Source organism: Tachypleus tridentatus, chromosome 13 (genome assembly GCF_004210375.1).
Source record: "Tachypleus tridentatus isolate NWPU-2018 chromosome 13, ASM421037v1, whole genome shotgun sequence".
In the NCBI taxonomy this organism is placed as follows: Eukaryota; Metazoa; Arthropoda; class Merostomata; order Xiphosura; family Limulidae; genus Tachypleus; species Tachypleus tridentatus.
In genome coordinates this window covers 200,030,546-200,048,295 of record NC_134837.1, presented here as the reverse complement: position 1 = coordinate 200,048,295, position 17,750 = coordinate 200,030,546, and the positions used below count along the sequence as shown (strand labels likewise).

General features: G+C 31.4%; 2 protein-coding genes across 3 annotated transcripts; one reads left to right on the top strand and one right to left on the bottom strand.

Moving 5' to 3' along the window:
* Positions 1-1,967: 1,967 nt before the first annotated feature.
* On the top strand, positions 1,968-6,965 carry LOC143237876 (tektin-2-like). The gene is made up of 4 exons (XM_076477578.1): positions 1,968-2,424; positions 3,414-3,656; positions 4,673-4,896; positions 6,607-6,965. Exons 1-4 carry the CDS (start codon positions 2,257-2,259, stop codon positions 6,914-6,916), a joined length of 945 nt encoding a protein of 314 aa, XP_076333693.1. The 5' UTR covers positions 1,968-2,256; the 3' UTR covers positions 6,917-6,965.
* Positions 6,966-16,075: 9,110 nt separating this feature from the next.
* LOC143239567 (uncharacterized) lies at positions 16,076-17,263 on the bottom strand. 2 transcript variants are annotated; one of them, XM_076480761.1, is made up of 4 exons: positions 17,130-17,243; positions 16,757-16,932; positions 16,351-16,534; positions 16,076-16,241 (listed from the first exon to the last, which is right to left on the bottom strand). In XM_076480761.1, exons 2-4 carry the CDS (start codon positions 16,833-16,835, stop codon positions 16,091-16,093), a joined length of 414 nt encoding a protein of 137 aa, XP_076336876.1. In that variant the 5' UTR covers positions 16,836-16,932; positions 17,130-17,243; the 3' UTR covers positions 16,076-16,090. The 2 variants fall into 2 exon arrangements, with proteins under 2 accessions (XP_076336876.1, XP_076336877.1); XM_076480762.1 differs by lacking the exon at positions 16,076-16,241 and having other exon boundaries at positions 16,379-16,534; positions 17,130-17,263.
* Between the last annotated feature and the right edge of the window lie 487 nt (positions 17,264-17,750).

Genomic DNA, 17,750 nt, shown 5'->3' with positions numbered 1-17,750 from the left:
CTATTTTGTAAATATATTCTGTAGTCTCAGTAGTAAAACACCCCAAAGCCATTACACTGACTCCCTCATGCTTCGTGGTAAGTGCTATGTATTGAAGTAAGTATCTTTCTTCAACTGGACGTACAACCTACGATTTTATCCAAAATTTTCAAACTTGTACTCATCCGTCCATAACACACATTTCCAATCAAAGCAGTTCATTTTTTGTACTTAGAAAATTTCAGTCTCTTATTCATATTTGGAGACCGAAGTAAAATTGTTTTTCTCTTTAACTGCTACACGATGTGACATTATATTTTCGTTGTGTCTTCTTGATACTGTAGATGTAGACACTTTTCTATCATTTCCTCAATGGTCGTTTATCTCATGTTTGAGATCAGTAGCAGTCTTCCTTCTGTCTTGAAGGCTGTACAAACAAAGATACTTGACATCAGTATAATTGAATTTAGGTGTTACTCCTCTTCCTTTCCTATTTTCAAATTAACCTGTCTCGGTTTCACGATCTAAGGTGTATTTGACAGTGTTTGGAGAGCATTTCAGGTCTGCACCAATTTGTCGGAGAGTTTAACCAACGTTACGTAAAGCGTTTATGTTGACCCTCTGCTCAACTGACAACTGTTTACGCATTTTGGGCTGTGGTATGACAAAAAACTCAATGCATAGAGTTTAACACTGTTTTTATCAAAGTTTATTTGTGAAGAGCTATTATATTAATTTATTCCAGCATATACCAGTCCTATATGTTAGCTTCTTTCTATATAGTTTAGACATTGCATGAGGTACCATGATACTTACTTACGACCCTAAATTTAATTATTATATTCATTCAAACAGAACCATTATAACATGTCTTTGGGACAACTATAAGAGAATTCTAAAAATGATAAGTATTCTTATTCTGCTTATTCAATATCTAACAGGGATCACTAAAACATTACCACAGTGCTAAAATTACGTTCTGCAATGGCATGGAAGTATTAGTCTCATAAAGTGGAAATAATGACAAAATATTCTATTCTTCTAACACTGTTGCATAATACTGTGTTGTTAAACACTTTTCATGTTCTGGTTATTTTTATTACATTCTCGCTGACACGTACATGTTCACAGCACCGCTATTCTCTCACTTGTGTTATTGCTGATACATATGTTTTCAGGCTTACCATTGAGTCATTGGGAAGTGGGGTTAGGCCAAAAATGTTTAATGGATTTTTTTGTAAACCAATTTAATAAAACTTTTATATACATAAATATTATATGGTTTAAGGATTAAGTCATTCCTGGTGTACAATTTTACATTTGATATAATTAAAGTGAGTACTTGTAAGATCCAGTTTTGTTTTGTTTTGTTTTTTTCTTTTTATAAATGTTACATTTTCTGGTTGGTTTTGTTTGGTTTTGGAATATCGCACAAAGCTACTCGAGGGCTATCTGTGCTAGCCGTCCCTAATTTTGCAGTGTAAGACTAGAGGGAAGGCAGCTAGTCATCACCACCCACCGCCAAATCTTGGGCTACTCTTTTACCAACGAATAGTGGGATTGACCGTCACATTATAACGCCCCCACGGCTGGGAGGGCGAGCATGTTTGGCGCGACGCGGGCGCGAACCCGTGACCCTCCGATTACGAGTCGCACGCCTTACGCGCTAGGCCATGCCAGGCCCTGTTACATTCTCTGAAAATTAATACGGTTATGTTTCACTTTATCATTAAAAATTTATATACTGTTACCTATTAAGAAAAACATTATATTTGTGTAGTTCATAGTAATGTTGTTACTGGATAAGATTGTATAACTGCTTGAAATAAATTCACACTGAACTTTTAACTTTAAAATCTTAAAACTCATGTAGGTTTGTGTACATTTCTGTTATAGTTGTTATTCTACTTTTTGAACGCAAGAGAGCAGTTACAGAGAGCTTGGAGAGTCCGTTGCTAGGATACAGTTGTAACAACTTACATTTTGAAACTAAGCTTAATTTATAACTTATCAACAGAACTTAAATATAAATATGAGTTAAGTTTTTTAAGGATTATTGTTTTGTAAATATAGTGCAGTATCGTTGCTTCCTTTGCAGCATAAGCCATAACGATATATTCTTTAGGGTACTTAAATGTTATTGTTAAGCATAAGACTAATAGATTTATTATGACTGGTACACATTTATTTCCAAGTTAGAATAAGCGTGTAATTCAAGCCTTTTTACCACAAATCTGGAAGGTTAACATATTTATATGATACTGGCGTGTAATAAATATGTTCTACGAAAAACAGGTGGACCACCATTCACCAGCAGAATGGACAGCTAACAATGATTCTATCGCATTGGCAACAAAACAAGTAATTTCATCATCGCATAATCTAAGGACACAAAGTCATTACCAACGAAATGAATCTAAAAATAGGATTTTATGGAAAAACCAGGTGAATTTAAGCTAGTATTGCTAAAAATATTTGTAAAAACGTAAAGCATTAGGTTGAGTGAAATTAATAATACGAAATTTAAATTCTGAATTACAATTGGATTGTCTATGATACAGTAATAATAAAGAATATTTTTATGTATTGTAAATGGTCCTCTTAGGGTATATTCATAACCAAAGTGTGTAAATATAAAAAGAAAATCATAGTTATGTTATGTATAAATGGTTTGTGCTTTAGATTAGTTGTATATTTTTTCTAATAAACTGCTAACTGTACTTGACTTATAGAACTTCTGTAATAATTGTAGTGGCCAGGATTCAGTCAAGAGACTGTTGGACTATACGCTTGTCTGAGGTTTCCTTTATTATGAGTTCAATCACTTTGTTTCAGTGATCTCAAGAGGGTTATCTAAGATTTGTCGACTTGCCTAGTAGATTGTCTAGATGTGCTATCAATTAGGTGGAATTAGTTTCTTTTATTTATCTGTCTTGTATGTAGTTCATGTCATTCTGTTATTAATATTTCTTTCTATTGGATGATATTTTACTCTGACATGATTGGTGTTACACAGTCTTGATATGGTTTATAGTCCTCACTTTTAGGTTTTGTTGGTTTATCCAATATACTGGAGTTATACATTCATATAAGAACTGTGTTTTTGCTTTGCATTAATAAGTTTAGGGTGTTTTGATCTGTACTAAGTAGCTATGGTAATCTTACAGGCCATTAACCATTACCAGTTAAACTGGTAACTGATTGCCATGACTTTACTGTAAGTAGTAAATTAAACCATATAAGGTTCCTAACTTTTATGTTGTTAACTTAATTAGGTAAAAATAATCTAATTTGTACTCTTTTACATTTTCAGAAATTTATGGCATTACTTAAACTTAATCTCTCTGCTGTGATATAAAACATCAGTAAATAAATAACTTCCAGTTTTTAACATCATAATACAAATGTATTCACCATATAATCTTTTTTCAAAGGAAACAAATCTAGCTCTGTCAGAACGTGTGCTGGACATCAAACTATGGCATAAAACATTAGAAGAAACTTTGAAAACTATAGAAGAAGAAATTTCTGCTCTGTTGGAAACTAAAACTGCTTTAGAAAGTGCTTTAATGAATAAAGTTCCTCTGTTGGAAGCAACAAAGATGTGTTTGATGTTGAAAGACAGGAGGACTAATGTTGATGTAGTGGAAGATGATCAGTACCACCAAGTGAAGAAGGTTTGTCATTTAAAGTACTAAGCTGGCTGATAAGATTGATTAGTTTGAAGTCTGCCTGAAAAAGCATATGATTTAGAATGTAAAGTTTGTTTCTCTGCTCACTTTCACTCTTTCATAGTGAAAATTTAATTAAGGCCTTCCAGTAATTCTAGTATCTATAACTACTTCATGTACATGATATGTCATAACATGAGCTCGCGTCATAACCTAGTGAAAAGAATATTTTTCAACTATAGTTGTCTCAACAAGGTTTGGTTTACATATTGCACAAAGCTACTTGAAGGCTGTGCTAGCTGTCCCTAATTTAGCAGTGTAAGACTAGAGGAAAGGCAGCTAGTCATCACCACCCACTTTCAACTCTTTTACCAATGAATAGTTGGATTGACCATCACATTATAACACCCCCACAGCTGAAAGGGTGAGCATGTTTGATGTGACGGAGACTTGAATTCACGACCCTCAGATTATGAGTCGAATGTCTTAACCACCTGGCTATGCCAAGCCATCTCAACTAGGTGGATGATAAAAAAATTACTTCCTCTCTCTACTTTCACAACCAAACAAACCACCCTACTTTAATGAATGTCAGTTTTAGTTAGTACCATACATTTCACATGTCATTTGGTTTTATTTTTCAAATATGTTAGTCTTTACATATGTTTCATGTCTATTAGTTAGTTAAGGTTTTCTAAATATTCCTTCGGACATGCTTTCCTGATAATTATTTAATATTATATTAGTCAGTCATTAAAAATAATATTACTATTATATATTGATAAAGTTACTTGATTGTAACTGTTTTAAAATGTACTGTAAAACATCAAACATGTTTCTGGAAATTTTTCTTTTCCTGAGAAACCAGGTGAAAATATTAAACTGTTAAATTGTAAAAACTGTTAATTAGGTAGTATTATTGAAATATCAAGGAGAAAGTATTGCCTTGTTAAAAATGCTAATATTAGGTAGTATTTGAGTAACTAAACATACATAATATGAAATGTAATGTTGGTTAACAGTTAGAAAGGGAAATTGCAAGAGGAAAAAATGAAGTACAGGAGCTTGAAAAGAGTCTTCAAGATACTGCTGGGCCAATGAAAGTGGTTCAAACTAGACTGGAAAACAGAAAGTGGCGCCCTCAAATGGAACTATGTGGAGATACACCACAAACATCACTTCACCAAGAATTTATGCATCTTCGAGATGTCCAGTCTGCTCTCCAACAGAAATTACAAGAAGCAAGGTTAGGATGACTTTGATGTTGTAGCAATGGTTTGCAAAGTGAAAGTACTGAAGTAGCTTCACTTGATAAATACCCATGGCCTTTCTGGTATTAAAACTTCAGTTGTGAGACAACTATAATGCATCAAGGAATAATCAAATATAACCTATCTAAAAGCCAGTGTGTGTGTGTGTGTCATGTTACACTTGATTTCTTTAAATAGTAGTAGTTATAAAAGTTATAAATACTTTTATATAGACAGAGCAATTCAATTACTGTCTGCCATTACAATTTTAGTGATGGGGGGTGTGAAGAGGTTGTGCTGTGAAACTTTACAAGTGTAGTGAATGTTTATAAAATAAGCCTAAAGACAGTGTGAGATCACCTCACCTAGAACCAAGTGTATAAAACTTATTATGAAAGTAAAAATATCGATTCAGTTTTATACTTAAAATGTTTCTGAATGAAGTTATTTTTTATTATATCACCAACGTTTTTAATAAAAACAAACCACTTTAATGAAAGACCCATGGTCTTCTATATATATATTTTATTGTTAAGTAACATTGTATAAAAACCCTTCTTTCTACAGAGTGTTACCAACACACACTGACTTTTCTATGTATTGTTAATTTAACTGATTTTATCAATAATTATTGTATGAATACAGCACAAGTTCATTTCATGAATGATCTTAATTTTGATTAGCTTACAAAAGAATTTACTAATCTTTGGCTGCCTGGGCTGCTTTTTTCTGCCTCTTCCTCGGTTAAACTATATTCCAGTTTAGTATAAACACTAGAGAAATAAAAAGGAAGAACTGGCCAAGTGAAAAATACAAAAAACGTAAAAATTAACAAATTAAAAGTGGATAAATAATTAAATAGTTCAACAAAACAGACATATCTTTTGAAGAAGCCTAGTCAGAAAATAAACATGAATATAAATTATGAGTAAATGGGAAGATTATCATAACTTTTGGAGGATTCTGAAAAATCTGTGATAACTATTGGAATACTATAGTCATAAACTAAAGAAGTAAATTTAGGAAAAAAAATAAAACGGTTTTAGTAGTTAGAAAAACCTAATCAAAAACTAAACAAGTGAACTGAAGAAATAGAGAAATACAGTCCTCGTCTAAACAAAATGAGGAAAACAGTCTTAGCCGTTGGAGATAACGTGCCACAATAAAACAGGGAAACAGTCCTAGATGAAGGAAAAGCCTAGTCAAAGGCTAAACAAATAGAAAAAACGAGAAAGGCAGTTCTAGTGTTTCAAAGGGGCTAGTATTCTTACATTAATGTTTTAGTTTCATTGATTTTGTGCTTTTCCAATCCACTTATTTTTTGTTACATTCATTTATTTTTGTGTATTGTGCTTGAGAGGTTTGACTATTGCTTTAAGGTTAAAACTAAAATCAATATTAAAATATGTTTGTTAATTTGGTGGAAATGGTAAAGCCACATACATAAATAATTAACTGTCCCTCTAGGATAACAAATTTAGCTTTTTACTACTAGGTGCAATTTCGTGGTCATCTGAAAGGTCTTTAATGTCCTCATTTTGAAACTTAGACATTATCCATGTGGCTTGTCTGATGATAATTAGCTGGCTTGTAAAGAATGGTTTGTTTTTAATTCATGAATGATTTTGATAACTTATAATGAATTTCCATTACAGTTAGAAATTGGCAAAGTTGGTCATGTTTTCAAAATGCTTTATCAATTTCAGATCATCTCTCAATAGGCTTCAGTATCAACTACATCAAGTTGCAAGTGATATTGAACTGAAAGAGAGTACCTTGGAAATAGAAAACCAATGTTCAAAAACTCACTCTTATCCGAGGCTGGATCCTTATCTCACGCAGCTGTCTTGGATTTCAAAGGACAAGCCTTTTCTCCAGACAGTCATGGATGACACTCCTGTCTCAGACGCTTATATTTTACCTATTGCTGAAACTGAAAATCAAGTTGAGAAACATCAATTCGAACCACTGAGTGAAAAGATAACCTCAAAAAACCACAACTGGTACAACGACTGAACCTCTATGTGAAGAAGAGCTTCTGGTGGATTAGAAACATCTTAATGGTATGTTGTTCAGTTCCCATTGCTGTTAGCCCTAAACTTTCAAAATATGTACTAAAGAAAGACATTAGTGAAGAAATATTTTTACATTATTTTTCTATAAAGTCATATTTTAACAAAATGGTCAAGAAACAGTTCATTAATCAAACTAGAAACATTCTGTCTTAAGTATCGTAAGGAAAAACTATGACAGCAATACTGAGGTTGCAGATGTTTCAACTTTTATGATATTCATTACATTTTGATATAATACATTTGACTTGTAACATTTCTCTGAACATTCATTTTATTTACTTTAAGTAAGCAGATGGTTTTAAACTTTCGTATGTTTATCAACTTATGTTAGGACAAGCTTTCATTAGATATATGTACTTCAGGTAAATTTTTACAAATTAACTATATATTACTGAGTTTCTTAGACATCTTCGCTTGATTGATAAATATTAACTTTCCTTGATGAATGACATTTTTATGTTTATTATATTTTTTAAAAGTTTATCTACTGGAGATTTATTCAGTATATTGGTATTACTCCTCGATAGGAAATTTGTTGAATGTAAGAGATATTAGAACAAACAACAACATTTAATATGTTGAAAGATTTGAGCACCTTGACACTAAAGTTAGAAAAAAAAACGATTTCTATTTTCCAGTTCACAATAAATAACTTTATTTCAGTTTCATCAGTTATATTTGTGACCCTGATGGAAATATAATCATAAAACATTACCTGAAATAAAAGTTGTTGTTGTTTTTTAATTATTTATAGAGTAAGATATGTTTTATTTATTTCTGAAACCTTTGTTATTAGCAAGTTTAAGTAGTGTTTAACGTAAACCACTGACTTCAGAATCACTTAAGGTCACTTCTTATATTGTATAATTTCTAACAATATTTTGAATAAACAAATTAAATAAAATTTAATAAATAAAAGAAAGAATGTTGACTGTTTGTTTAAATAAGGATATTACTTTAATATATTAGTAGTTAACTTTTAATTTGAAAACTTTAACAGATATAACTATAATATGAAACTTAAGCAAATATATATATACATTTGCATGTTTATGTGGTAGGAAAATTCATGAAACTGTTTAGTTAGATCGCATAGTTTATTTATCTGGTTATAGATGTTTGTATACACATTGTATTTTAGTTATGTATACTGACATTGTTAGACTGTGTCTATTTTCAATACTAAACATACATTTAACACTTTTATAAACTTTATTTTATTTCTTCAATAAATCAACAAAAGCTGTAAGTTTAAAAAACATTCAGCTTATTATCTTAAATAACAATTATATAATTACTGTAATTTGTGTGGGTTTTGTGCAGTTTCTGTTACTCTTCAGATCACAACACTAACTCAACATCCTCAGTGTCAAATAAATGTCCAAGAAAATAATAAATATTTGACTAAGTCAAAAGACCACAACAATACAAACAATTTCTCACACAGTCTACTGTGAGCATTTCCATCTGTAAGACACACAAATACATTGAAACTAATCACAGTGTTTTAAAGTGACCTTGATTCTAGTGCATCTGGTGTTTTATGTCCTCAAATTCATTTTCTTATGATTACACATTTAAACTTTCCCTTAACAAATGTGTCTATAGCCTTCTGTATATCCAAGTTACAATTAATACATATGTATTGTAAGTGAGAATATCAAATATAATTATACCTGTACATATGCAAAATGTTTCATATCCACTCATAAAATTAACTCAATTTTGTTTCTATGATTCCCATCTTTAAATATTGTAAACCAACTAGTTTTAAACCAGTGCTTTGTGATATGATATAGGCCTTAACTATGTCTGTCAAGCATGGGAAGGCTCATGAAGTATTACTTAGTTTACCACTAGATGTGACCCAGTATCTACTGTTATACAGTAGTTATGTGTTCTTTACATCTAGTACACAGTATTATCTGTTACACAGCAGTTATATATATTGTTTAATCTATTAAAGAGTATGTGTCACTTGATAGTTATATATTAGCATGTAGTAAACAGTATTATTTGTTATACAGTAGTTATACGTTGTTGTCATCTGGTAAAGAGTATTGTTTGTTATATATCCCTGTCATCTAGTAAACAGTATTATTGATATGTAAATATTCAGTAAATATAACATTTTTTTGTATTTCTGAAAGGCTTAATAATTACATGACGGTTTCATAACAGGAAAGTTTGTTTATAATACAAATAACAATTAGTGAGAAATATTTTTTTTCTTCTTTATGATAAGACTGGTAATACACATATCTCCTCAAATTAAATTGTGGGCAATGTTGCAATTGTACATAATGTATATATCATCAAATGAATGTAAACAAAACAAAATATAATCTATGTAAGAGTAGACCATTGTAAATAATTTAACTATTGTCATACAAATAACAGTAATATGAGACAAAAGGGAAAATAAGCCATTATAAATAACCTAAGTATTAATAAAACTGTCAGACATCCCTTGACCCAGGTCTTGTGAAAGCCACTTGTTTAACAGTTTGTGCATCTTTATACATCTGATACTTCAGTATTCTATATGTTCACTTGAGCTGTGACATTACATAAATAACACAGTATTTGAAACATTTACCTCAACTATCAGATCAAATAAACACTACAGTATTTTAAACATTAACCTGAGTAAAAGATCACATAAACAATACAGTATTCAGAATTTTCAGTCTTAAATTTTGTTTAAATTAGATGGTAAAAGCAATATTAATTTGAAAACTAAACGTATTTAGTTAAAGTTAGCATTTTACCATTACCTTAAAGATTAGTTACTCTCTTAGTCAACATTACCCCTTCACTTGCATGATATCTTTATGGTCCCTTGCTAGTTAGAACCCTATTGTTCTATGTATACTGGTATGTAGGGGGAGATGTATCAGATTTTAAGCTTGCATGCTTGGTATCATTATCTTACTGGAATATTATTTTATGGCCAACAGGTATTTCTTCTGAAGAAATGATGTGATGGATATAAATACACTTGTACCTTTCAACAGTTAGGATGCCATCATTGTTGTGTAGATTTTCATTATCACTGGCTGAGGTACACTATAAATGTTGTACATTGACTGTTTTACAAGTTTCCTCTTTGTACTTGAAAAACGTATTGATTGTATTTTGTATAGCAGGGGTTCCCAAAGTTTTTCAACACAAGACCCTGAGAACATTATGACCATGGTCAGCACCCCACCTAACAAACCTCTAGATACAAAGTATCATAATAGTATTCTGTGTAGTGGTTGAAGCCCCCTGTTTGAGAATCCTGTTGCAAGGTATATTACTGATTCCTAGGAAGAGATTTAACTCACAATTATACCTAATTATATTTATATGTTTTTATTTGTGAGATTAGCAGTACTTATGAAATTTTTTCACCTAAATGTTGAGTGTAAAGATACAACAGTCAGGGTTAATGATATATAAAAAACATTAGAATGCTTATTAGACATTCACAATTATATATTCAGAGGAACCTCAAACTCTATATGCTTTGATGGAGTGGAGATATAAATGAAAGTCTTATTTTCATAAGTTCCCTAGTTATCAAGTTTTATAATTACATTTGTAATTGTATGTTACCAACATATTACTTTATTTATACAATATTATAGATAAACGGAGTATAAGGCCAGTGTCATATAAATGCCCAATAACACATGCATTGTATTTTTAAATACATTGAAATCAGTTGGTTCCTACATCCAAACTTATAACCCTGTGAGGACTATTTGTTATTAAAGTTTAGTTAAACCTCCTCAACATGGTCCTTCCTTTTACATTTTCTGAGTGATATTAAGCAGTCACACCAAGATGAAAGCAAATAACAAACAGTAATACTGAACTGAAAAATGAGGTTTTTTATGTTCATCCTCCTTGATATTTTCGATTTTCAGCATCTAGTTTTAACGCCTTTTTGCTGTTCTCAACAAAAACCTAAAAGTAAAGGAAAAGATGTCTGTGAATTCCACTTATGGTTCATAAACCTTTATGTAGTTCATTAGCTCTTTACAAAATGTACAACACATTTAAATATTAATGCAATTCTTCACTTACCATTAGACTTGACTCATATAAAAGGTTTATTTATTCCATCGCTCCTCTCACAGTCTTTACAGAAGCACAGAAACAGCGTGTCGACAGCCATCTTTAATATATAATGAGAGAAAACTTGGGTCATAATGAATATAAAAATATTATATCAATGTAGTAGTCTTAGCTGTTAAAAAGTGCCTAACCCTATAGATCAGTTAGTAGAGCACTTGCCTTGAGAGGGAGAGGTTTCAGGTTCAAATTCAAAACAAGGAAATACATTGTGAAAATAAATTTTAAATGCCACATTAATACACAACTAGGAAAGAAATATATTAGAGTTATTTAAACATTCTAGAGGGCTAGCACTTAGGGTTAGTTGGTAGAACACCTACATGATGTACAAAAGTTAGATGATGAAATACATATTGTAAAAAAAACAATAAAATTCATTGGCATCCAATATGGAGCCACTCTAAGGATGAACTTTGTGAGATGGTAAGTTTAAGTTGTTACTAGCAATTAATTTCTTTTAACTCAGTTGTGAATTTCTTTGATATGTGAGAGGTCCAAGCTTCAATTCATAGATGAAGAAATAGTCATAGATGTAGCTTTACAAGAACTAATACTGTGTGTTGTTTTAAACTCATAAGAATCTTCACATGACACATAAAGCATTTAACACCAATAGTTTTTTTAATGTATTGTTGGCAAGTCTCCACTACTCAACTCGACAAACTAAACAGTAACATTTTTTTAGTAATTTATCTCAGATGTCAAACTCCTTCCAAGTCTACACTGTCTAATGGGTTTTTCCTACTCACAAGAATTATTATTCTTTTATTATAAAGGTTCATTTGTTAATCTAATATATGTACCTAAATCTTCTAACTTTGCTCAACCTTTTCTGATACTTTATTGGGTTTAAAGCTGGAAATATCACACTACCACTAAAGATACTTGACCAACTGAGAAAACATGGCATTCTAATAATTATAAGTAGGAACACAAGAAAAGTGTAGTTAATTAGTTGTGCTCAGTATCAGGTTGCTTGTTTAGTAAATATCTTGCTTTAAAAACAACTAAGAAGTTTTAACCTATGTGATTATATTACAAAGATTTTTTTAGTATCCAATTAGAATTAGTGCATTAATTTATATCAAAGAATACGATATTCAGTTAAATGAGCTAACTAAAGTCTTATGATGAACATTAAATTAATTTATTTAGAGTTTCTACATCTCCTTACCTCATACACTCCAAAAAAAAAATGAGACACAAGAAAAGCAAAAATACAAGCAATGCTAACAGGAATCCACTTGTAATTAACTATATGTATCAAAAATAGTTATTGTAAAATCAGTTACATTATCAGCTTTATTAACCTCACTCAGTAAATTACCTTACACTCTGAAAGAACGTTAAATTTATTCATATTTATAATCAATAATTTATGGCCAATAAACTACTGATTACAAAAAAGCTGAATTCAGAAGGCACTTCTTACCAATTTCAATAAATGCATTTCAGTTCAAAAATACCAAGAACTTGTCAAAACGCCAGAGATAAAAACTGCAGCACCTTAAGAGGGTGGTGCACCATGTTGGGTGGTCTTTTATTCTGAAAATGATAATTACAGCAATAAAGTGAAAACATTCTGTAAACATTATTAAAAACACATTTTTAATTCGTGATAGTTAAAAAAAGAACAGTACTTTTGGTGAACCAATTTCAAATGAACCCTAGTGTATTTGAAAGATGGATATGACTTCCTTTACCCTAGACAGAAGAAGAGCACACATATATTGAAAGTGCTAGGGTTTCAACAAGTTTCTCTGAATCTGAATGCTTAAGGTTGAGAATATTAATAAGTATAACAATATTTGGATAGCAACACAGAGAACTGAAAACAGATTTATGAATGTTTAGCGGGACGGGGATTCGAACCGGTGACCCTCAGATTAAGAGTCGAGTGCCTTAACCACCTGGCCTGTAATAACCTGGAATACTAAGAATGTTATAATTAACATTCCAGTAGAAAATTCGGTAATAAAAACGATATACCAACTAGAAACTGAAGCAAAGTAAAAAAAAGACAAAACTAGCATCAACACATTGTTTATTGGTGTTAGTAATGATTTGTGTTAAAAAGTTAAACGAAATTTCACATTAAAAGTTATTTTCTAGTTGCCAAAGGATGTAAACTTATATTAATTAGCCTTCTACTGTTTAGTATCTTTATTTCAATGACATATCTAGATGCTAATCTTTACATATCTACGTTAATAAGAGAGATAAAAGTAGCCATAACTACCCAATAATATACGCAAGTATTCTTAAATATGCACATAGCTACCCAACAATATACGCAAATATTCATCAATGTATACATAACCACGCAACAATATACACAAGCGTGAGCCAGATTCTTTACAGTAGATACCCGTGCCTTGGGGCGATAAACTTCAACAATAAAGAAACAACAAACCCTACTTGTTTTAAAATAATATATTAAAACAATTCAATGCATTATTGGTTATCACAGTTATATTTAGAGATTTAAATATTCCTCCTTTTTTCGTCAAAGCCCACACAGGTTGATTCAGTTGTTTTAAAACAAATTTGGCAAGGCTAATTATTCGACCCGTTATTACAATATAGTCTGTGATCATTTCTTTTTAAAATCACCATTATAACTGTTGGTTACTAAACATAGGATGGTCAATTTATTTTAGAACATTACTGACAAGACAGGTTATTATTATCCACTGTCATCCCTCTCTCAACGAATCTTCCAATGGTCAGAGATCAAAAAGTACGTCACGACATTTGTAACCTCATTCAAAATCTTATTGAGTTACCATTTCATGAATGTATGTCAATAAGTCTGGTATCAAAGTGTACCTTATAATTAAAATTTTAGAATATACATTAGGTAATTTAAAGGTAGGTATTAAAAACTTAAATATCGCCCGATATGTTGAGTGCAGTATTGGTTCCAATTAGATCTTTGTCATTCTAAATACCAATTTCGTAATTTTTTATGCCTTTAAAACTCAAATTACGACTTGGACAAACTAAAATATAAAATAAGAACCTCTTTTTTTTCTGAGGAATCACTATATTTAGCGAATCAAATACAGTGCCCTTTCTGTAAATATTTGTTTACGTACACCTACTTTGCTTCCTGACGCGAGTATAACCAATCTAAAGTTCAGCATTACTCAGACTCGTGAAGTTACAAAACTCGGTTGGAAAATGTAAGTAAAAAAATTTTTTTGAAAACAGTATTTTAGACCTAAACACAGATAAGCCTGATAAATTACAATGGAATTCTGATATTGATACAGTAATTTATAATGTTTTATTATTTCATCATTTACATTTAAAACCTACAAAATTAATTCTATTTTACATTCTCCACGTGAGAATGCAAGCTGTTTTTCTTGTGGATTCAGGTATAATCCCTTACATCCTTTAACTTTCTTTGCCCCTTAACAATCTTTAGAACAGATGAGTAAGATTATTTTCTTCCAATGACATCCACGCTATTTGTATCAGTTTTTATGTATACAATAACTTTCTTCCGTTAATATTCGGACCATTCTAAGCCTACAATTAACAATTAGCTTCTTTTAGTATTTACACGTTTATAAATATTAAAGTAACGTATATTACTACTTATAGTATTACTTTTCATAAGATTCTTCTGGTGAATTTTAGATTCACATAAAGGAAGCTTGTGAAAACACTTCTGTAAAGAAATAAAGCGTGGTATTGATAAAAGTAACGGAATTTACCTCACTGACTGTTAACACGTGATCGATATATTAACAAAAACGTACAATTTATGTGCAGAGTTTTACTCCACAGAAGAAATACAGTTACTGATCAAACTTACAATTCGATTATTTTTTGTTGTAGTATAATACGTTATTGTAATTCAATGCGTGTAGGAATAACTTCAGTATAACAAACCGACACTACATTCTTCACAGGACGAACGTAAAGTCAGAAACTAATATATTAATTGGAATCTGGAGTAATGTAAATCATTTTACATGTCCAGTATTTTAAATTTTGCGCAAAATAAATACTTACAATAATAAAAACGAATTAAGAGAAAACCGGGTAATCTCCTTTAGTCTTTTCTAGGTGCTTGAATTATACACTAAACATACTTTAAGTTAGTTTTGTTACATTACATAGATATGCAACACTTCTCCCCGCCCCCAACATAACGGTACTGTTAAGTTCTTTTTTTATGTAGAAGGTCAGCCTTTAAAACACCACCGAACGATCATATATATATATATATATATATATAGCGGAAACAATACTGAATTTTGGTAAATGCTATTTGAAAGTCGTACAATGAAAGCAGAGAAAGTCTGCCTTTGATTCCGGCTCAAACTAGGTACGACCGCTCTTTAAGATTAAAGATAATCGAATTTTAGATAACCCTCTTTCATAAAACCACCACGATACAAACACACCCAATTTTTTTCACCTCAACACATTTAGCCTTTTCATTTTAATTAAAATAAAAATTTATTCCATGTAGTATTTACAAAACAAAATAAAGCTAAAATACATAAAGCGATAGTATCAATTTCTCGATCTTCTTTCATCCAGTTTCAGATAGTCTGGTACAGTTCCTTGATGATAGAGAGCAGTAGGTTCGCATCGGCAGCCGCTCTCAACGAACACAAAGTCTTCGCGACATAATGAACTACGCCGGCGTGGGAGGACAAGAACCGAGATTGGCAAGAACTCTTGAACACAGTTTCCTACGAGGATGTTGCAGCTTTGTACCTAAAAAAACAGGTAGCAGAGTTTGTACACGAGTTAATAGGAAATATTTTATATTGTTTCATTATTCTAATGAAGAATAGTTTAATCTTATGACACGAATAAGAAACAAGAGTTAAAGAAACTGACAATTCCTTTCAGCAATGTTCAGCGATAACGTTTCAGCGTATTTACAATAAATATTAGCTTCAGTTGTGGATTAAGCAAAAAGGTTGTACATAAATTGCTATTAAAAAACGAAAAGAGACAACACTTACAGACACTTCCGAAAAAAGACTGGTTGAATAAAGGTTGGAAAAATCTGGATTATATGAACTTTGTCACCGGTTAAAGCAGATTTTCCAACTGTGGGAAAAGCTACGCCCGAGGAAGTGTCACAGCATGACGCTATATGGCCCCAACAACTAAAAAGACAAAATTTTACCTATTACAGCAAGATAATTGGAAAGAAAGGTGTTACAATGCTTTACTTTATGCACTCATTCAAGGCTTTATATCTGGAAAATGGGTTACCTTTCACAGGAAGAGTCTGCTGATGGTGTTTTCATCTTGGTCTTTCCACCTTCATGGTGGTATGGGTGAAGGACTGTCAAGAGTTTATCAATATCCCTGAACGAGTCTTTTTGAGTAGTCCACGACAATATTGATGGTAAACGTGTCACACTGAAGATACCCGGAACAGAGCTGTACCCCCCCTCTACGAAGATGTAGAGAGTAAAGAGCTGTACCCCCCTCTACGAAGATGTAGAGAGTAAAGTTAATAATAAATCAATGGAACCTATTATATACCACTTACTGTAGAGGTGTACAACTACGGAAAACGTCGTTCGTTAACTATTTAAACAAGGTCGTTGTGAAGACAATAAAGAATTTCGAAAGGAAGTATTTTTCTGTGAAATAAAATAAATTTCAAACTTACGTCGAGTGAGATAAAGGCTCATGAACTTTCCCACCATGATCCGAACAAGACCGGGTATTATAGAAATCCTCTCCAACATTTTCTAATGTAATATTTTTTGAAGTACTTAAACATGGTGGAAGTAACGTCAGATGACTAACTTTGAGGAGGGGAATCAGGAACACAGTAACACACAACTACAATAAAATATAGCACATCACACAACCTGATACCACATTTTAATAAGTGATAATTTATTCGAAATGTTATTGGTAGCAGTACTGAAAGTTAACAGACTATTCACAAAATTTATTTCCTAAACATTTACAAGCCTTAAGAAAACGAACAAATAAAACTAAATAAACGCGTGTCACTAACCGTTAAGTATACTTACCCACACCATTGTTGTTTTGTTGTTGTTGTTGTTGTTGTTGTTTTTAAATAGTTCTGCGAGAGAAATCTAAAAAAAATCCACGTTTCCTATAGCACTACAACTCCACTTCAAACTCCTAAGCATATTTTTAAAAAATGAACCTTATATAAAGCCCTCAATAACTATTGGTGAGAGTTACGGTAGAAGAAGACTTTATTTGATTGGTTGATGCTTTAATTACGGATCGTTTCATTTTTGATTGAAGGGTTAAACACATTTAATTTGTCGTATGTCTAACCAAATTTATAACTTTTTTTCATTAATTTCTACCACATCTACGAGTTGTTTCATTTATAGCAGAAGAAAGTTTGTTTCTCAAAGGCCAAACTGAATTAATTGAATTGCGTCCACAAGTCCACCACCATCTTCAAAAAATAAGAGAAGAAGGAAGAAAGGTTTGTTTTTCTACATTTAGAAATTATAATTAAATTAATTTCTATATTTATAATTTCACTGACTCATAGAAAATATTTTCAGCTGTTACTGGCAGATCTGTCTAAATGTTTCAAGATGACGAAAAACAGAAAAAAACTTATACAAACAGAGCTAATTGTTTGTTTTAGAACAAAACCCTATCAAGCT

Coding starts and splice junctions, on each gene's coding strand:
- LOC143239567 (XM_076480761.1), bottom strand. CDS start 16,835: ATGTTGGAGAGGATTTCTATAATACCCGGTCTTGTTCGGATCATGGTG. Junction 16,535..16,756: donor GAGCCTTTATCTCACTCGAC/GTAAGTTTGAAA, acceptor ACATCTTCGTAG/AGGGGGGGTACAGCTCTGTT. Junction 16,242..16,350: donor GCAGACTCTTCCTGTGAAAG/GTAACCCATTTT, acceptor TTGTCTTTTTAG/TTGTTGGGGCCATATAGCGT.
- LOC143237876 (XM_076477578.1), top strand. CDS start 2,257: ATGTTCTACGAAAAACAGGTGGACCACCATTCACCAGCAGAATGGACA. Junction 2,425..3,413: donor GGATTTTATGGAAAAACCAG/GTGAATTTAAGC, acceptor CTTTTTTCAAAG/GAAACAAATCTAGCTCTGTC. Junction 3,657..4,672: donor AGTACCACCAAGTGAAGAAG/GTTTGTCATTTA, acceptor GTTGGTTAACAG/TTAGAAAGGGAAATTGCAAG.